Raw genomic sequence first — 19,260 nt, 5'->3', positions numbered from 1 at the left:
CGGTAAATATGGTTATTAGATGATGCTTTTTATTTTATTTTATTGTGTCGAACTAGAATTATCGCGACCATAAAAAAAGCAAATATGGGTGTCCCAAATTGAATTCAGATCATGCAATTCTGCTTTTTTTGGACTATAATGATTTACACTATGGGGCCTGACAGAACACGCATCCTAGGGGATATCAACCTGACCTCGCACCCAAAGTCCATCCTGCCAGCAGGGCTAAGACGTTTCAGCCACTGATAGCGTGCAATCAATTCGGCAGTTCTCATATGCTGAGGGCCATGATCGAGTTCACGATATCATTGTCGTTCTCCCGTAGAGCCTTGACGGCCTTCTTGCGTGACACATTAGCCTGGGCCATAACCAGTTCGATATCCTTGGCCTCAAGGCCAGTCTCGTCAACAGCCTCTCCATCATCCTCTTCCTCATCCTTCTTGGCCTCGGCCTCGGGGGCCTTACCCTTGCCGTGGTCGTGCTCGTGGTCGTGGCCAGCGTGCTCACCGGCGGCAGCCTCAGCGGCAGCCAGCTGCTGGGCAGCGGAGGCCTGAGCCTGAGAGTTCAGGTCCTCGATCTTAGCCTCACCGAAGATGCTGTTTCAATACGTAAGTCAAGATGACATCAACATTACATCGTAGGGGAACCAGAGCACGTACATCCAGGTGTTGCTGGAGGGGGAGCGGTAGACGTCGGGCTGGTTGATGACGAAGAGGATCTGTAGGAGACATATTAGTCGGTGCATCCACACATTGCTGCTTGGCTCAGTTCATATCCAGTATTTCCAGTCTTTCCAGCAGCGGAGGAAGAAGTCGGGGTTGTATCCATACGTTCTTCGGTCGGCGGAGGGTAACACGAGTGATGCCGGGAACGTGCTTCAGGCCGAGCTTGCCGATGGCCTTCCTGGCTTTCTTCTCGTTGCGAGAGTGAATGGTGACGGCGGCACCTCCGGGGATGGTGGGCTCCTGCTCATCGCCAGCCTCCGACTCAGAGCTGCTGCCGGCATCTTCAACGTTGGCCTTGGGAGGCTCCTCGTCGTGGATCTCTTCAATACGGGGGTCAGCCATTATGGGAATCGAGCGAGCCTAAAAAGGGCTGTAGAATTGACGGTCAGCAATTAGTACTACGACATTGTTCTCCTGGACCTGAGACTCGAATATGCCCCATGGAACCCGACCCCCCATTCTCCCACAAAACCGCAAGAATTCGCCATTTTCAAGAGTGGAATTCAAATTGGCGACCGTAAATTCAATTGAAACGTACCTGGTCACAGGATGGAGGACTGTGGTGGATGAGGAGGTATTTTTTTGCCTTGGTTGGAGGTGGAAAGTCGCAAAGCTGTGTGAATGTCATGCTGCCAAAAATCGTTAGCGAGCTTATTCGGACCCTCCCCCAAGACACACAGAAGCGACTCATCTACAGATCAACATCGACACCAGCCAAGTTCAAGACAATAGCATTTTTTACAATTTACTATATTCTCGTCGCTTTAAATTATGGCAAAATAAACGAAAAATTCCAGTTGTCGAGAAAAAAAAAAAAAAAAAAAAACCTAAAATAAAATAAAGGAAATGTCGTTATCAAATTTACGGTTTAGATCTATAAGGTCGGTTCCCAGTTTCAATCTAGGTAGTGGACCGATCATATCACATCAAGATATAAGAAGTGGATAGTACCCAGAGCCAGGTCCTAATGGAAAGAAGGTGCCGTCTATTGTGACGTACGAGCATAACTCCTGAGGATATCAAGGTTCTCGAATCATTTTAAGCTGTCCATGATAAAGAATACAGCGTTCTTTTTGCTGAAATAAAATAAACCCTCAGCATGAGTAAAACCGTCCCAAGGCACCCCATCAAACTATGCACCGAACCTCATAATAAACCATCTATGACTTAGGAGCAGCCGCCCGGATCTTGGCGTGAGCCTTCTGGACTTCGTAGCGAGCCTGTGGAAATTCAAGTCAGCCATGGTCATTAAAAATCTCCGCCGTAGTTATGAGAGATTTCAGCACTCCTCAGTGTTTTGCCCTCGCCGTTTCCACCATCAAGGACTTCCTATCCTCCAGTCGAGAATGAACCCATCCAAACAAACAAATTCAACGTACCTGCTTCCTGAGTCTGAGGACCTTGAAGCGCTCGAAGTCATTCAGGTTCTTCCTCCGCTCGGCGCTCTCGGTCTTCTGGGCAAAGCTGCTCTTGGCCCACTTGCCATCGATCTCGTTCTTCTGCCACAGCTTCTTCACAGGGCCAGTACCGGCAGCACGGGGCAGCTTGGGGATGACGAAGTGGGTGAGGGTGGCGTGGGCGAGAGGGAGGACGTGACGGGGCACGATCTTGTTCTCCTCGGTGGAAGGACCGTCGACCAGAACCTATCATTCGCGACTCATGTCAACATCACCACCGGTTTCCATTTCCTTGCACTATAGCTCATATTCCTTTCCCCCAACTGTATAACCCCGGGGCAACAAAAAACATACACGTTTGTGGTCGACAATCTCAACGATAGCAGCGAGCTTGCCGGTGTAGGGGCCGCGGCGGATCAGCACCACACGGCCAACCTCAACGAGCTTCCATTGAGCAATCTTGACATCGATATCGGCCATGGCGAAGGCTTCCTAAAAAAAGTAGTCGTCTCAGTAACACCGTCACAGGATCACGTTCAAGGCGAACGAAAACTCACGGTCGACAGACTCCGGGAGGTCGGTGGGAAGGAATTTGTTGTCGAAGGGGTCGGGGTTGTCGAGAAATCGTCCGAAACGCACAAGTCGCTCTGGGCTGCTGGATCGCGAATTTCGGTGTTGCGGCCCTTTGCCCACAGAGTCTCGCTTAACAGCCAGTAAGGGCCTCCCGCTGTGTGGCCTAGGGCTGCTAAGGTGGCCTTGGCGCCTGATCTCGGGACCGCCGGTTCTTCCGTTCCGACACGGTTTACTTTTAAGCTTTAGGTCAGAATATTTTGTCTGGCATTCTTCTGCTTCTCCAAAGCTCTCTGAGGGCTGCAGCATCCAAACGAAATGATGTTCACAGGATCTGCCTTGCTCAGTCGATACTCTATGTCTTACTGATCATATTTACCAGCTTTTTGCTCTTTTCTCTATTTGCTTTCTACTTTATTGGTAGGTCCTCATTCTCACCTGTCTCCCCTCCAGTCTTCACATGATGCGGTAATTTGCGATTGACCCAGTGACTGTGAAGCTCTCGCCGGAGCTTCAAAAGCAGCATTGAGGCATGATATTTAATTTCTTACATATTCTGATACATTGGCAACATTTTTCTGTGCACACCTGATCTCACACTTGCTAGCATGGTGCTAATGAAAACTCAGACTTCAACAGGCTCTGACGAATTCCATCATTCGGCTCTTTCGCATTTCTCAGATTGACCCCTCGGTATGTTGTGCGCGATTTTCTTTCAACCCTCCCTGCTCCGATGATTAAGAAAATGCACTGCCTAGATAGTAATTGATGCCTCTTGGCAATGATATTAACCTCATCACCAAGATCTCTGAGGACTATTGCTTTCACATATTTGCAACCTTTGCTTAATTGGATGTTGTGTCTAACTAATGTTAGGGCATTCGAGAATTTCACGAGCGATGGTTAGTAATATCAAATATTGATTCATGTTTTCGTTTATAATTCCTCTCACTCGTAATCGTAGACATTGTTTACTCCGGAGTTTGTCAATGCAGTACTGTCTGTAAATGGACGACAGAAACGTCTACTTAGATTCATATGTACATGCCGCTTCGAACGCTATTCCATACCGTTACTATATAAGGGACACATGATTATAAGACCAATGTTGCGGAATCAAAACAGAATGAAGATGGTATTTTTCTAACATGCATAGTAATCGTCATGAGGCCATTCACCGAAGAACTTCACTTACTATGCCGCAATCCTTTTCATGGGGTCCATCTATATCATTACGTGCAGCAGCGCAACGACTTTATAACGACGTCCCAGCGCCCGCTGCGTTGGGAGACCCCACTGCCGCAGGCCCCTCACGACTCAAGACCCACATAAAAATAAACTGGACAATATAGGAGTAGATGAACAAGAATTGCGTGCGACGGTTACGCTGCGAGCGGGCAACTGTATGCATGGATCCCGTGCGCATGGAGGTATCGCTGGTCGAGTCGGGAAGCAAAACGTATTTCAAGGATCGAAGCTAGGCAAATTATCAGTGACACGATTCCACATGGAATCAAAGCCCGAATCCACATACCAGGAAGAAGGCATTGGCCATAAATGTGTAAACGAACACGACCCAGCCAACCCAGCCACCGGTTCCCCTCCCCGGAGTCAAAACCTCAGATATCACCAAGGTCAGGATAATCCCGACAAATTTGTAGCCCGAGTACGCAACGAGATCCAACAACTGCGAGTCGTTGTTGATGCTGAGAATATACATGGCCAGCTTTAAGCAAAGAATCTCAAACAGCATGACCGCAATCGCGGTAGTGGTAGTCGACCCCAGAAGTTCCGGATGGAAATTGCCTCTAAACCCTGCCAGCATGGAAGAGAGGAGAATATATGTGACTAGCGCCATCACCGGAATATACATGTCGGGCGAGTTCAGGTCATCCCGAGGAGGCAGGAACATGGATGAGTACTGCTGTTGAGAGATCTGGCCATTTGGACCTGTCGTCGCTGTCGTCATGCGCGCCTGCTGACGAGACCAAGGCTTGTGTCGCCAAGGGAAAAGCACAAGAACCAGTTTGTTCAAAACGTAAGAGTTGGAAACGTTAAAGTAATGTTTAAGGGCTGGTATCGAGACATAACGGTTGAACTGACGAAAGGCGGCGGGTCAGTAGGATGTCCAGCTCAAACGAGTATGCCAATCTCAGCGCTTACATTCTGTTCCATGTATTCTTGTCCAGCCATCATTGCGGTCTTACCAACCTGAAATCCCATCTGCGCGGCGGGATCATTAATGAACCCCCCAAATCCAGGGGCGTACGTCCCACTACCACCTTGCGCAGGAGCCGGCTGATAGGGATTCCCATAGTTGGACGTCTGGGATTGCTGAGAAGCTGGAGGAGGTGGTGAACGCATCATGGGGACGGTCGAGACATGCTGCGGTACGGGATGATGAAGCGGAGGCGACTGCGCCGGCGGAGGAGCGAAATTCTGGCGGTACATGCTTCTCGCCGTTCGATTGTAAACGATGCAGAAGAATCAGAAGCCACAAGGCGCTCGAGTCGTGGTGGGTGGGGCTTTTCGGCAGTGAGAGCGTTGCAGGAGGTCTGTGTAAGGAGAAGAGGTTGAGGTGTTTATACGTGGCTGAAGAAGCCCTTCGGGACTGTCAGTTCGCCGCCCGCAAGTTCCCCACCGTACCACAATCCATCCTCACCACACCACCGCAACCACAGCACAGAGGAGAATTCAAGAATGTTAGAAGCCTTCGAGATATTGACCACCTCGGGCGTGGTTCTGTGGTCCAAATCATACGCTCCAGTCGGTGCCCATGTGATCAACAGCCTTATCAATGATGTTTTTATCGAAGAGAAGGTTCAGGCCCAGACTGCGAATAGCGCATATCCCGTCTACAAAAAGGAGAAGTATACTTTGAAATGGAAGAGAGTGAAGGACTTTAATTTGATCTTCGTGGTATTGTCTACTGTCTATCTATTGCTTGAGCTATCTTTGTCCCAGGACTGACGGCGAAATCATCACTACTAGGCTGTATACCAATCTCTGCTTCACCTGGGTTGGATCGATAAACTACTGGACAACATCTCGACCTTGTTCATTGATCTCTATAAGGACCAGCTTCGGAGCTCTCGCGCTCGGATTATTGAATATCCGTTCAACAAATATTTCGACCAACAGGTCCGGGAGCTTGAGAATATTTCATCGGGTGGGATTGCCTCCGAACGTTTCGTGGCCGATAGGGAGAAGAAAGACCCGCTTGTCTCATCTGACAATGGCGGCCCTCCACCGCCATCAGTTCCTGGCCTCGTCAAAGGTATGAGTTGCCTAGTCGGTGAGAGACATCATGCTAACAGCCTACAAGCGCAGCATCAAGCTGCGCTAGGTGTGTCGACCTCGGATGAGAGCTCGCCTCCCCAAACACCCAATACATCTCGACCATCGACCCCTGCCGCAAGCCATATACTAACCGCCAAGGGTGGACCGCGTGGTTCTCGCCGTGCGCGCAAAGCTGCGAACGCCAGCGCGAACGCTTCATCCGGCGATGAGAACATTCGCAAAGGGAAGACACCCGGGAGTGGAAAGAAAGGCCGCAAGTGGGATGCCGATGGAATGGCCGATGAAGATGATGGCACGGTCTTGGATTATTCTGCCCCCGCTGATGAGGCATTGGTCCCGGCAGTCGAGACTATCGCGCAGGACTCCTGGGGCCGCCGAACTGGCAAAGGCCAATTCGTTCTGAAGGATTTAGGAGACGAAGTCCATTCTATTTTGGAGAATGCGGACAGTGCGGAGAAAGCAAAGGCTGCCTCGTCCACTGGCCTCGTCGGATCGGGGTTCAACGCGATCGGAGGACTGCTGCGCAACATTGTTGGCGGCAAGGTTCTGACTGAAGCGGACTTAGAGAAGCCTTTGAAGACCATGGAAGATCATCTGTTGAAGAAGAATGTGGCGCGCGAGGCAGCAGTTCGGCTCTGTAGTGGAGTGCAGCGAGAGCTCGTGGGGAAGAAGACAGGTAACTTCCAAAGTGTCGATGCCGCCCTTCGTCTGGCCATGGAGTCTTCTCTGAGAAAGATTTTGACCCCTACCTCCTCCTTGGATTTGCTCCGGGAAATCGATACGGTAACTTCACCGACCAGTAAACAGCAAGCACCACGCCCGTACGTGATCTCGATCGTCGGGGTCAATGGCGTCGGAAAATCGACCAACCTAGGGAAGATATGCTATTTCTTACTGCAGAACAACTATCGTGTTTTGATCGCGGCGTGCGACACATTCCGGTCTGGGGCCGTGGAGCAGCTTCGGGTTCACGCCCGGAATTTGAAAGAGCTCAGCTCTCGCGAGAATGTTGGCGAGATTGAGCTGTATGAGAAGGGATATGGCAAGGACGCAGCAAACGTGGCCAAGGATGCCGTTGGATACGGTGCCGCCCATAAATTTGACGTGGTGTTGATCGACACTGCTGGGCGTCGCCATAACGATCAACGTCTTATGTCTTCATTGGAGAAGTTTGCCAAGTTCGCCAAACCGGACAAGATCTTCATGGTCGGAGAAGCCCTTGTCGGTACAGACAGTGTGATGCAGGCCCGGAATTTCAACCAGGCCTTTGGTACGGGGAGAAATCTAGATGGGTTCATTATCAGCAAATGCGATACCGTTGGCGACATGGTTGGTACCCTTGTGAGCATGGTACATGCAACTGGGATCCCTATTGTATTCTTGGGAGTTGGTCAGCACTATGGTGACTTGAGAGGTCTCAGTGTTCCTTGGGCTGTTAACCTGCTAATGAAATAGGATTGGGGGTGCTGTGTAGCGTTTCTACTCTCTGGCATAGGTTTATATTCATAAAGTTGCAATTAAACATGGAAAGGGCATAATGAGCATTAGCAAGAGACCGACAATCGTTTAAAAGAACAAAATAATTGCGAAATTGGCTTACGCAGGGAACCTGCAATCTCTTGATTCGTAGAAATATCTCACTATGAAAGTCAATGCATATAATGAAACACTGCAAAAGCATTTTTCGAGTGCAGGGGCCTTCAGTGGATTGGGCGTTATATTTGCAGTAGTTGCATGAGATTCGGGGAAGATGACATCATCTCCCAGTGGCTGTCAGAGGTCGAGAGATATTCGACACCCTGTCTCTGATGGAAACAACAATGACTTCAGAAGGATAATTTACCAAAGTATGAGTATTCTGCCTGTTGTTTTGTTTTGTTGATCAATAATTCCTTAGGACGCAGCTGACTCAGTAGTTACCCAAACAATGTAGACCGCTTACATCATCCATGCCCGGATTTGGCCGGCCTGCTCACTTTCATTTTCAGCCCTTCTTTGAACGCGCGACTGGCTTCTTCTACCTGGACTGTGGTCGTGCAGTTTACATTCACCAGCCGCTTGAAGGTTCAACGATGATGATGGTTGTATGAACTCCGAGTTTCTCAGTCTGTCACTACCAAACTAGCTGGATTGTCCGGGGGCAAAATATCCCCCCACATCGCGAGAGATTGGAGGCCGTTGAGCCTCAGCGCTACTGCCGCACGGTTGTGAGAGTCCTCCATAAGGATTGATTACGCCGATTCTGGACGTAACTCGGGGCTGGGTCAAACCAACTGAAAGTGCGCGGTGATATCGTCCCCCCGGAATCATGAAGCCGTCGGAGCGACATCCGCTCAGTCGGCGTCATTCATCCACTCTCCACTACCAGACTTTCGACACTCCGCCTCCGAAGTCGCGTGGAAGACCGAACTCAGGTCAGTCTGAGTCCTCGGGTCGGGTCCTGTATCAACCGCAAGATGGGTCGCATCATTCCAGACCGGGGCCTCACTCCCCGTTGCCAAAGAAGCAGATGGCAGTACTGGCGATGATCTCCTTATGCGAACAGACGGCATTCAACTCCATCAGCCCTTACCTACCCGAAATGGTGTCGTCGTTCCCCGAGGTGGGGCCCGGAATGGTCGGTGTATATGTTGGGACTCTTGCCACCGCGTTCGCGATAGCGCAGTTTATAACCAATTACTTCTGGGGGTGGCTATCCGATCGAGTGGGACGGAGACCAGTTATCCTACTGGGTACCATCCTGACCGCGGCGGGTTTTCTCACCTTCGGATTCTGCAAAACACTGGTACAAGCCATTATTGTGCAGGCTGTAATGGGGGCCGTCAACGGAAACCAAGTACTGGTGTCCACCTGCCTGGGTGAAATCACGGATCGCAGCAACCAGTCCAAAGCCTTCACCTATCTCCCCGTCCTCTATGGTGTGGGGGGGATCACTGGTCCCCTCCTTGGTGGCCTATTGGTCTTCCACCATATTCCATGGGATCCAAGCAAGCCGAACCCGTACCCATATCTCTCTCCGAATGTCCTATCCGCAGGAATCCTTGTGATAGACTTCGTACTCTCGGTGATGTTTCTCGAAGAGAGCCTGGAAGACGCTGACAGTCTCCCGAAGATCAAGCACAGAATCCGTTCGTTTTTCTCCTGTCTCTGGAGTTCGGCGAAGTGTGCACGATGGGTGCAATCACCCCGTCACATTGGACACCATGCGATGGAGTCCCAGGATCACGACAGTGAGCTAGACTCGGCCTCAGAGGCATCAAGCCACCGGGGGCCTCGCCGGGAGAATCTTTTACATGAGATTTGGAATCGGGATACAGTCCTACTTCTTGCCACGTACTTTATTTTCGCCCTGTGTAACATCTCGTTCAACGCGCTTTTCCCCATTTTCTCCCAAGCTGCGCCTCCCACCGGTCGTGGCCTGACTCCCGAAGAAATCGGCCTGGCGCAAGGGTTTTCCGGCTTTGTCACGATCGTCTTCCAGATATGCATCTTCGGCAAGCTCCGCGAAAAAATGGGTAATCGCTGGTCCTACCGAGCTGGTCTTTTCGGGTTCGTGGTCTCGTTTATCCTGATGCCCTTTGTGGGATACAAGGGAGATGATATCAACAGCCACCTGAGCGGCAAGTCTGCTTTGATGGCTGTGGAGTTATGCTTCGTCCTGCTGGTTAAGACTGTCGCCACCGTGGGCGGCCTGACCAGTGCTTTGCTCCTTGTAAGCATGCGCTTTACGTATTTCTCTACCCACACCAGATTAACCATTTCTAGATAACCAATTCTGCCCCTGATCATGCCGTCCTGGGCGCTCTCAATGGTTTCGCCCAGACCCTCGCCGCAGCCGGCCGTGCCGTGGGTCCATTCCTCTCTGGCGGACTCTTCTCCCTTGCATTGCGGATCGAACCCAAGGGAGAAGCCATGGCCTTTGGCGTATTCGCCGCCGCTTCCTTCGTCGGGTTTATACTGAGTTTCAGCATACGCGGCCACTCCCTCGAAGCGGACGACTATGACAACGACAGTGACGAAACCTACAAATCTGACGAGGAGGACACCCCCCCTTATGAGCGAGAGAGAAGAGGGTAGATAGATAGATAGCTCGGAAGAAATCCTCTGCGCTTCCGCATTACGATTCAACGACCTTGGCTAGTACCTGTATTTGTTACGAATTCCCTGGAACGGTGTTTAGGGCTTTTTGCGTGTGTTTATGTATGTGTCTTTCAAAGCGAGGAAAAGTAGATCCCAAAGCGAGATGCCTTGGACGCTCAAGAATCCAGACTTGAGAGTATGGGTGAACTAATAGTACTAAGTTATAGAAATGGAAAATAAAAAAAGGATACTTGTATAGAATAGAATATTAGTTTTGGTATTTTCTTTGTAGGCACCAATTTGTAAGTTGGAGTCGGACGATTGCATATATGAAAGAACATCTTCCATCTTCAGATTGAACCCATACAGCCATTTAAGAAAGAAAGAGACAAAGTGCAACAACCAAAGCGCTAGATGATTGCAAAACAAAACAAAATAAATAAAAATAAAACGAAATATCCAGTCCACACATAAAGTATATATATCCTGTATACCCCAAGTTATTTTACGTGCCACGAAAGAGTTAGAACCGACCAAGCTACCTCCCCCCCAAAGCCAAAACAAACAAAATAAAAAAAAGAAAAAGAAAAGAAAAATACAATCATTTCCACACCCACTCAACAACATACATAAACGCCTCCCCCAAGTACCCCGTCAACAGGAGGCCCTGTGCATACTCGATGAGTTCTGAATCCGGCAACTCGAGGCTCCGAAAGCGTTCCCCGTCGCCGCCTCCGCTGCGCACCGTGATGCGTTTCTCAATGAAGGATTTCAACATCTCCCTGCCGGGGGTGACGAGAACATATCGTGACTGTGGCTGGGACTGCGACTGGTAAGGGGAAGGGGAAGAACGGGAGGATTCCGCCTCTGGCTCCGCTTCTGCTTCTGCGGGAACATAGCAGATTGCTTCTTGACGGTCTGGGGAGAGCCATTGGATACCTCGGAAGCCGGCAGCCATGGAGGATGAGGCTGTGGAGGTGGTGGTGGAAGGAAGAGCTGGTCATGCTGAGAGACATGTCCAGAGGGGGACTATCGATAGTGGCGTATTGGATGTCGGAATCCAGGGAGAAGAGGATGACGGTGTTGGCGGAGGAGTTGAGACGCATACGGAATGTGGTGAAATTGCGTGGGTCCAGATAGAATGTGTAGCTGGCGGTGACGTTGACGGCGCGGTGGCTACCAAAGCGGCGGATCTTCGAGATTGCTTGGTCTCGTGCGGACGTTGGGCATTTGGGTTTGACGGCCAGAGATTTGGATTCTCTCAGTGATACTGATGGAATGCAGTAGGGGAAGTGGATGGTAAGACCGCGTTGGTGGCAGGATTCATTGCAGAAGCGGAAGATCTTGCAGGCTGTTGGGGTCAGCATAGGGCTATGTAGATAGATATATAGAGAGAGAACTTACTGTTGCAGAGAACCGTCGTCGGACATTCACAAGTCTGACATCGCCCCGGCTCATGCAGCATCCCAATCCTTTCTCTCGCCCGCGAGGATGTCTCGTCGACGATTCAGTTCCGAGATGCGCTTCTCTGCATATGCGATCCTCTTGCGTGAGTGATGGTTTTCGGGCGTTCTGCTCGCCATGTGCACCAGCTGTTTATAGGCCAGGATCGCCTTGTCCACGGAATCGAGGTGTTCCCGGGACACACACAGGGCGCTGAGGGCATCGAAGGTCTCCGGGGCTTCGGGGCCCCGGACGGCCAGGAAGTCCTCCACCAAGGCTTCGAACAGGTCTGCTGCGTCTCGGTTGAGGCCCGCATCCATGTACGACCGACCCAAACGATGGATGACGCGGAGAGCGTCCGGATCGCGAGACCGATGATACTGGTCCAGGACGTCCTTGATGTCAGCGGGAAAGTCGAAGTTCTCTAAGCTTTGCAGATAGCGCACGACGACGTCTCTGGTGATGGGACTGGTGATGCCGAATACGGCTCTGCAAGGAGGGATGATTCGCGCGCAGACGGTTCGGGATTCTTTATCTAGACCGAGTTTCTGGTAAAGCAGGGACAATTGGTTCATCGCATTCAGCGTCGTTGCGTTCTGCAGTCCAAATACGGTGTCGAGAGCCGGAACCGCTTTCTCCAGGAGAAGCAGGGCTGACTTCAGATCCCCCAGTAGAACTTTTAGAGAAGCAAGATCCTGCATGCTATTGAGTGTCTCGGGGGCATTGGTACCGAGGGTCTTCAATCGCCCGGCGAAAGAACGCTCATATAATGCGGCCGCCTCGGTGGCATACCCATCCCTCTCGCAGAGAGCCCCGAGGTTGTGAAGCACGGCATAGTTCTTCTGGTTATCCCTCCCTAGAGTACGCTTGTACAATCCCAGAGATTCTAAGTAACATGCCTCGGACTCGGTCGTCATGTCCAGGTTGCAATATGCCTGGCCCAGCGAATGCAGCATGGCAGCCCGTGACAACTTGTCAACATCCAGCGCCGGGGTTCCTTCAAGCGTTTTCAAGGCATCACGATATTCAACAACGGCTGCCTTGTAGTTTCCCTGGTTCAGCGCCGCCTCAGCTCGCAATCTGGTTGTCAGTGTTCGGGACCAGACTGTAGCAGCCGACATCTCATCCTTTAGCTGGAGGTAAAGCTGAGCCACCTCGTCCATTTGAAGAACCCGCTGACGTCCGGACGCATCGTGGACCACCGCCCCCCCTGAGATGTATTGCATGTGGATGAAAATATTCTGACTGCCCCGTAGTAGCATAATGTACTCGGTGTCGCAAACCGCAGGAGAGTTTGGATCCTGCCCCGGCTCTGATGAATTGACTGGCTGTGTCTCCTCTGATATTCGGACACTTTCCCGAGTGGCTGCTCTGCTTTCACTTCTGGAGTATTTGGCGACTAGCGAGAATCGTATGGTATTTGCTCGTTTGATCAGTTTCTTGCCCCGATTTACCGTAGATCGTGAGCGTGATAACCCTAGATAGACTCAGTTGTACAGCTCAACGTGAAGAATGGGGCGAACAGACCTTTGGGCGTCTTTCGACCGAAAATCTTCTGGAGGAAGGATTGCCTCCGAGGTGATACGGGGGTACTTCGAGAGCTGTCATTTTCATCTATCAGTGCCCCATCCGAGCTGGCCTGCAAATTACTTCTGTAATGTTCATCCTCGGCACAAAGGGCCAAACTGTCCCCCTTGCAGTCTATGAACGGCATGCCGTTTGCTGTGGACAGCTCCTGTCAGCACTTTCTGTAAAGTCTCGAGGCCAGGTTGTCGGTGGATATTGCTCATACCGCTCGACGTGAAGCTCGCCACCGACTGTTCATGAGTCGGGCCCGTCGAACTGCCCTCAAACTGTTGGTACACGCCGTTAGGAGCGTGCACTGAGTTCAATTAGCGTCAACATCAAAGAACATTGACTACTCACAACCGGGACACCTACCTCTCTCTAGATCATATAACCCAGCAAAACTGATAGCTACTAGTTCATCTTCGTCACTTTGCGAAAATTCTAGCAGGGATCAGCTATATAGAAGACACTGAGATGATAGAACCCATACTCCTGAGAGACCACGAATCCCGAAATTTCCTAGCCCGCTGCGCAAATGACTGCTGCTCACCACCGAATCCTATGCTCGTGGGGAACTTGGAACCCAAAGGGTTCCTCGGAGAAGCAAGACTGGAGCTTCGACTGTGACTGATGTTTGCCAGATCTCTCTGAACATCTCGGAAACTAGCGTCGTCACGGGGATCATTTAAGACGGGTTCATATCTGCAAGGTGTAAGAATCACTGCTGACTGGTCATGGAGCGCATGATCAGGGGTAGTAACTAACGAGATGTTGCACTTTTCTCCGCAATGCTTGCATTTGACGAATGAGGGTGCACCTGCGAGGACAGATCGTTAGGGACTGGAAGAGACGGTGAAGGGAGTGAAGGGGTGTCCTACGCCGCTGCCTGTCCACCTTTTCCTCATCATGGTCACCGACAGCGAAGTGCCTCTCGCAGCTATTGCAAAAGAAACGGATAGGGCGGCAATCGAGCGGGATAAGCCGTTTCTCCATACGATAGCCTTTTGTAATTAAACTAAGAGGGACCCAGACTCATCAGTATACCTCCTCCTCATCCACTGGAAAGATGCAATTACCGATCCCGTGTCATCACGTATACGGCGACGGCAGCGCCGGGGCAGAAGCGAGTGAGATAGTGCTGTTTGAGTTCGGTCCTACGCATGGCTGGTCAAAACAAGCTGTCCCCCTTGCGGAAATAGGGAAGGGAATCGCACGGAGAAGAAAAGACAGCATCACAATCGGGACATTTGACGTCGACTGCCCCAAAGGTGGCCGCATCATCATCTCGAAACGGCGGGAATAGACGGACGACTTCCTGGAAGTTCTCTATGCCGGCTGATGCCTGTCGCGTATCTGGAGGTTCAATGTTTGCCATATTAGCATTCTCAGAGGTCGACCTCTCATGCATCGATATGCCGGTAGCCGGAGAAAGTGCGTACCACTCGTGGGTTTCCCAACCAAAGACAACAGGACATCGGACGCTCGGAGGATACGCGTTTTGGCTTTCAACCGGCTGGGGGTGGTGTGCGGTGCATCGCCTAGTGTAATCTGCTTCTCGAATTCCAGACTCGTCTCGGGAACATCACTGGGTCAATCGGTACACACAGTCAGTGGGCACACTGATTGCTGTAAGAGCCGCAGCCGGGGATGCAGCGAGGTTGCATGAGCTCACCTTTCAGAAGAAAGCGATGTGTAACGAGCGCACGTCATAGTCACCATTGGAGGAAAGTGAGGCGACGGAGACAAGAGAGGCGAGGAATGGGACAAGGGACGAAGCCAAGGAAGCAAGAAAAAAAGAAGACGAATAGGTCCAAGGGTTCACGGTCTTCCGTGAGGTTTCAGATAGAAATTCGAGAATGAACTCAGACATGAAAGAACGGGTGAGGCGTCATTTTCAATGAACTGTGGGATCTGCTGGCGCGCATATGCAAGACTTCTCCGCCAACAGTAAACGGCCTTCTCGCATACTTTCTTCGTTTCAAGGACTGGAGTCAGAGCTTGTCATCCCTCGCATCCTTTGCGGAACGTAGGCAGGCTAAGGAGTTTGGTGGGCGGGCGAGGTAGAGATATTGATCGATGGAATAATTGGAGACAGGGAGAGACAATTGTGTTCGATACTTTCCCTTCTCTGCGGCCATTCCATCCAATGCTGGATGAATCAATCGGTGACCCAGCTCTGCAGACGATGAGTCGAGTCTCCTGGTCTCCTCGTTTCACTCCCTGGCGCGATTCAATAAACATTGTGGACCCCTTGCGTCGACCATCGAGAGAATGGATTCACCGCATCGTCTAAGCTCCAGGACTTGTGGCTTCTGTCCATGCCTGTATTTATAGATGTGAGAACTCCATTCCGCTCTTTGAAATTGCATTCGTAGTTTATCTGGTCCAGACGATGTGTTTGGCGTCCCACCTGGCATCTTTGAACGACCGACAAACGAACTGGTCGTTGCCGATCGCCACGAACATTCGCAGCTCGAAGTGATACATCACAACCCTTCAAGGTGCATCCAATAATTGATGGCAGATGACATAGTTGGGGCAATAGTCTACTCCGTCACAACGTCGGGTTGGCTCCTGCGTTCATGGATGTAAGTAGGGTGTGGTCATAGTGCACGCCACGTTTGTTGCCGAAAAAATGAAATAATTAAAGTTAAATTCTGAAGAACGCGAAGGAAGTTTTCCATAACCTTCATCGATATCATGAGGCCGTCCTTTATAACTATATTAAGCATATCGATCAATAAATCCGTAGGGGGGGATTCCTTTCTATGCTACGATCCTGCATTCGTAGGATAAATGACCTAATCAAGCACCAAGATCCACCATTCTGGTGGTCAGGGATGTCGATAGCGTCATCAAAACCAGCTCTAGATGAATCCTTGAGTCCTAGAGAGTAGAGGTATACCTGCTATAACAGATAAGCTTCGTCCCTTCGCCTCCAAGAACTCAAATTGTCATGAACCTTCTCTCTACTGGCTGTTGCGGAGTGATATTCATGGCCTTTGTTTTCCTGTAGATGCACCACAGCGTTAGGAAAACCTTCCCATAGTCGACGATTTAAGACGATCATCTCTGCAAGGACTTTGTCATCTCCATAGTAATGCCTGGTTGTTGCGTGTCGTCTGTCCATGGAGGGTTTCTACTGTGGATACACCGAGCGTTATGGTCTGGTTCCTCAGGAGAGAGAATCCTGGAAAGTTTGGTGGATGGTGATCGGCGTCGCACCATGGATGGCGACTATCTCTCAGCATCAACAACATCAAATAATATTGACCGTCGACCATAAATCCGACAAGGATGTGGTGGAGTTGAAGAGCAGAGGTCTAGGTTACGTTTTTGGTTGCTCGGAACGTCATCTTTACGCCCAGAAGGCGATACTTCAACCCCATTTTAATAACCCATTATGACAGCTCTGGGAATTAGACACATGGAATGTAATCGCATTGGTTGTTTTGTTCATATAATCGAAAATTGATACGCCTGAGTCGGTAAAATGGCGGCTGTCATTGTAGAAGACCTAAGCAAATCCCAAGAAGCCGCCCAAAACGCGTCATCGAAGGATAGAAAACTAGTAGATCTGGCCAATGACACGACCAATGTACATAACAAACAGCCCCTGACAGCCGATCATGGAGAGCGTATCAGAAATACTAATCAATGGCTTCTACCTGTGGATGAGGATAACTCGAGGCTATCACTCCAGGAGGATCAGATCGTACGAGAAAGGTATAGCCAGACGAGACCGTCTTCAACACACGGCGTTTTATTCTAACATGCTCTAGATCCATCGCTTCGACTGTGAGCGGGTCCCTGAAAGAGTGTTGTATGCTCGTGGCACTGGAGCGTTCGGAAACTTCCAACTGCTGGAGGGCGCTGAAGATGTCACCTATGCGGGCGTCTTGACCGACACTTCCAGGAACACGCCGGTGTTCGTTCGTTTCTCCACAGTTTAGGGAAGCAAATGACATCGTGAATAACAACATCCCCGTCTTCTTCATCCAAGATGCCGTCAAGTTTCCTGATTTTGGTATAAGTGACTTTTTGCTAAATGGCCTGCGCGTGGCTAACCCATCTGCAGAGTCCATTCGGTCAAGCCCGAACGAACCATATAATGAAGTGCCCCTGGGCCGGACAGCCCATAACAACTTCTGAAACTTCGTGGATCTCCATCCCGAAGCCACACTCTTGTTCATGTTAGTCACGTCAGACAGCGATTCCGCGGTCTGGCCGTATGATGCAGGGCTTTGGCGCCAACACCTTCGTGCCGGTCAACAAGGAAGGTAAGCGACATTTCGTCAAGTTCCTCTGGATCCCTCATTTGGGAGTGCATTCCCTGGTGTGGGATGAGTCCTTGAAGCTGGCCGGACAGGACCCGGACTCCCATCGCAAGGACCTGATAGAAGCCATCGACAATAAAGCGTATCCCAAGTGGGCCTTCGCTATCCAAGTCATCCCCGAAGAGAAACAGGGCCACTTTGTGTTCGCCATTTTGGTTGCCACTAAAATCTGGCCCGAAGAACTCGTCGACGTTGCGATTGAGCTCCATATTGCCAATCACACGCAATCGTCGACGAGTTCTTCCCTCAAGCTGAGCTAGTGGCCTTCTGCACCAGCCATGTCGTGCCCGGCATTGACTTTTCCGACGATCCGTTGCGGCAGGGCCGAAAATTTTCCTACTTCGATACCCAGATCAGTCGATTGGATTGGGCGACATTTGGGAGGAAATTCCCATCAATCGCCAGGTCTGTCCTGTAGTGAGCCACAATCGCGACAGAAGCGTCATCGCATCGCAAAGGGTACCGTCAAGTACTGGCCCAATCCCTTCGAGGCCGCAACCCCTGTGTCTCCCCAAGGAGGCTTCGAGTCATATCAGAGAAGATTGGCGGCCTTAAGAAGCGAGCTCGGAGTGCCAAGTTCCGCGAACACATCAACCAGGCCCAACTTTTCTACCACTCCATGTCTGCCCACAAAAAAAGAGCATATAAAGAAGGCATTTGGCTTCGAGATAGACCATTGCGATGACCCCACCGTCTACACCCGACTAGCCGGCTATCGTCGCGCTGAAATCGTCCTGGGTCTAGCCCAGCAGGTCGCTGAAACTGCAGGTGCTCATGTGCTGGAGAAGGCATATCGTCCGACCACGGGAAGCGCTCCAAGCATCTCTCGCAGATGAAATTTCCGCCCAGTGAGCCTACCATCGCCAGTCTTCGCATCACTATCATCATTGGCGACAGATACGACCCGGTGGCATTTAATGGGATCAAGACGGCCGTCGCATCTGCTGGCGCCCTGTCGTTCGATATCGGCATGAAGCGATCGCTTATCTACGCGCATGGCGAGTCAAAGGAGTCTGCAAAATGACCATCATGGCCAGCGTTCTACCATGTTCGACGCCACGTTTACTCCCCGCGGTGCGCACGTCTCGACCCTGCGAGCCAACGGACAGATTCGCTACTGGATCACGGTAATCTTTGGTCATCTCAAGGCGCTCGGTGGCACCGGCGAGGCAGCGGACCTCATTAAGGAAACGTTGGTCAATGTGCTGGATGTCAAGGTAGCCTCCTCTGCTTGTCCGGAGCCGGTGAATTGGTACGGAGTCGTGACGGTGGAGTCACGCAGAAGCCAGAGAGCGTACAGCAAGGTATTCTGATCGTAGTGGGTGCCAAGCCCGTCAGTTCCAAGAGATCTCCGAGCATTGGAACTTCCAGCGCGAGCTATGACGGTTCAGTGCGACTGTGCCATTCTAGATATCGCCACTTATGAAAACTTCATGTCAGACATTGATCTCTCCGCCAAAATAAGCTGAATTTAGATTTCCATTGAGGACAAATGTATACTGTGTATATCCACCAGTGAGCTGCGATTTCCACTGTGTTATGTGATTGTTGAGTGATCAAAATGTATCTGCAACATGAATAATTCAAACGCTTCCTGTATCTATCAAATGATGCAACAAGCCTCCAACAAATTGCCTCAAGCTAGGCCTTTATGACGTACACCGTCTTTTGCAATCCAAGGAATGATTGTATGTACATAGTGGGTATCGAACGAAAGAAAAATGCAACGCAAACGGTCTCAAACAAACAAATAAGAAAAAAAGGTTGAAAAATTTGTAAATCGTAATTGAAGATGCAAACGCTCAAAAAATTGCAGGGATGAGCACCAAGAACAGATGG

General features: G+C 50.6%; 10 protein-coding genes across 10 annotated transcripts; 5 read left to right on the top strand and 5 right to left on the bottom strand.

The window, feature by feature from the left end:
* Positions 1-271: 271 nt before the first annotated feature.
* On the bottom strand, positions 272-1,067 carry EGD2 (nascent polypeptide-associated complex subunit alpha; the record flags this gene model as incomplete). The annotated part of the gene is made up of 3 exons (XM_033574667.1): positions 272-596; positions 660-718; positions 831-1,067. 3 exons carry the CDS (start codon positions 1,065-1,067, stop codon positions 272-274), a joined length of 621 nt encoding a protein of 206 aa, XP_033422685.1.
* Positions 1,068-1,885: 818 nt separating this feature from the next.
* Positions 1,886-3,218, bottom strand: ATNIH1004_010089 (60S ribosomal eL14 domain-containing protein; the record flags this gene model as incomplete). Its single annotated transcript, XM_033574666.1, has 5 exons — positions 1,886-1,945; positions 2,105-2,368; positions 2,477-2,614; positions 2,680-2,927; positions 3,131-3,218. The coding sequence occupies 5 exons, from the start codon at positions 3,216-3,218 to the stop codon at positions 1,886-1,888; spliced, it is 798 nt and encodes a 265-aa protein (XP_033422684.1).
* A 729-nt stretch (positions 3,219-3,947) lies between these two features.
* Positions 3,948-5,143, bottom strand: ATNIH1004_010088 (protein transporter YIF1; the record flags this gene model as incomplete). Its single annotated transcript, XM_033574665.1, has 3 exons — positions 3,948-4,169; positions 4,227-4,790; positions 4,856-5,143. The coding sequence occupies 3 exons, from the start codon at positions 5,141-5,143 to the stop codon at positions 3,948-3,950; spliced, it is 1,074 nt and encodes a 357-aa protein (XP_033422683.1).
* Positions 5,144-5,392: 249 nt separating this feature from the next.
* On the top strand, positions 5,393-7,447 carry ATNIH1004_010087 (signal recognition particle receptor subunit alpha; the record flags this gene model as incomplete). The annotated part of the gene is made up of 3 exons (XM_033574664.1): positions 5,393-5,611; positions 5,684-5,969; positions 6,018-7,447. The coding sequence occupies 3 exons, from the start codon at positions 5,393-5,395 to the stop codon at positions 7,445-7,447; spliced, it is 1,935 nt and encodes a 644-aa protein (XP_033422682.1).
* Positions 7,448-8,300: 853 nt separating this feature from the next.
* Positions 8,301-10,069, top strand: ATNIH1004_010086 (MFS transporter; the record flags this gene model as incomplete). The annotated part of the gene is made up of 2 exons (XM_033574663.1): positions 8,301-9,704; positions 9,758-10,069. 2 exons carry the CDS (start codon positions 8,301-8,303, stop codon positions 10,067-10,069), a joined length of 1,716 nt encoding a protein of 571 aa, XP_033422681.1.
* A 604-nt stretch (positions 10,070-10,673) lies between these two features.
* Positions 10,674-11,439, bottom strand: ATNIH1004_010085 (uncharacterized protein; the record flags this gene model as incomplete). Its single annotated transcript, XM_033574662.1, has 2 exons — positions 10,674-11,041; positions 11,103-11,439. 2 exons carry the CDS (start codon positions 11,437-11,439, stop codon positions 10,674-10,676), a joined length of 705 nt encoding a protein of 234 aa, XP_033422680.1.
* An 87-nt stretch (positions 11,440-11,526) lies between these two features.
* On the bottom strand, positions 11,527-14,794 carry ATNIH1004_010084 (uncharacterized protein; the record flags this gene model as incomplete). The annotated part of the gene is made up of 9 exons (XM_033574661.1): positions 11,527-12,992; positions 13,043-13,237; positions 13,308-13,397; positions 13,457-13,525; positions 13,575-13,786; positions 14,161-14,238; positions 14,299-14,437; positions 14,524-14,669; positions 14,757-14,794. 9 exons carry the CDS (start codon positions 14,792-14,794, stop codon positions 11,527-11,529), a joined length of 2,433 nt encoding a protein of 810 aa, XP_033422679.1.
* Positions 14,795-16,577: 1,783 nt separating this feature from the next.
* Positions 16,578-17,037, top strand: ATNIH1004_010083 (uncharacterized protein; the record flags this gene model as incomplete). The annotated part of the gene is made up of 2 exons (XM_033574660.1): positions 16,578-16,799; positions 16,867-17,037. 2 exons carry the CDS (start codon positions 16,578-16,580, stop codon positions 17,035-17,037), a joined length of 393 nt encoding a protein of 130 aa, XP_033422678.1.
* Positions 17,038-17,315: 278 nt separating this feature from the next.
* ATNIH1004_010082 (uncharacterized protein) lies at positions 17,316-18,445 on the top strand (the record flags this gene model as incomplete). Its single annotated transcript, XM_033574659.1, has 3 exons — positions 17,316-17,650; positions 17,698-17,826; positions 18,190-18,445. 3 exons carry the CDS (start codon positions 17,316-17,318, stop codon positions 18,443-18,445), a joined length of 720 nt encoding a protein of 239 aa, XP_033422677.1.
* Positions 18,446-18,467: 22 nt separating this feature from the next.
* ATNIH1004_010081 (uncharacterized protein) lies at positions 18,468-18,804 on the top strand (the record flags this gene model as incomplete). The annotated part of the gene is made up of 2 exons (XM_033574658.1): positions 18,468-18,673; positions 18,741-18,804. The coding sequence occupies 2 exons, from the start codon at positions 18,468-18,470 to the stop codon at positions 18,802-18,804; spliced, it is 270 nt and encodes an 89-aa protein (XP_033422676.1).
* Positions 18,805-19,260: the final 456 nt, after the last annotated feature.

The sequence above is a fragment of the Aspergillus tanneri genome (assembly GCF_003426965.1).
Source record: "Aspergillus tanneri strain NIH1004 chromosome Unknown AapTan_5_pilon_pilon_pilon, whole genome shotgun sequence".
Lineage (NCBI taxonomy): Eukaryota > Fungi > Ascomycota > Eurotiomycetes > Eurotiales > Aspergillaceae > Aspergillus > Aspergillus tanneri.
The sequence above is the reverse complement of the archived record's forward strand: the minus strand, read 5'-3'. Positions and strand labels throughout refer to the sequence as shown.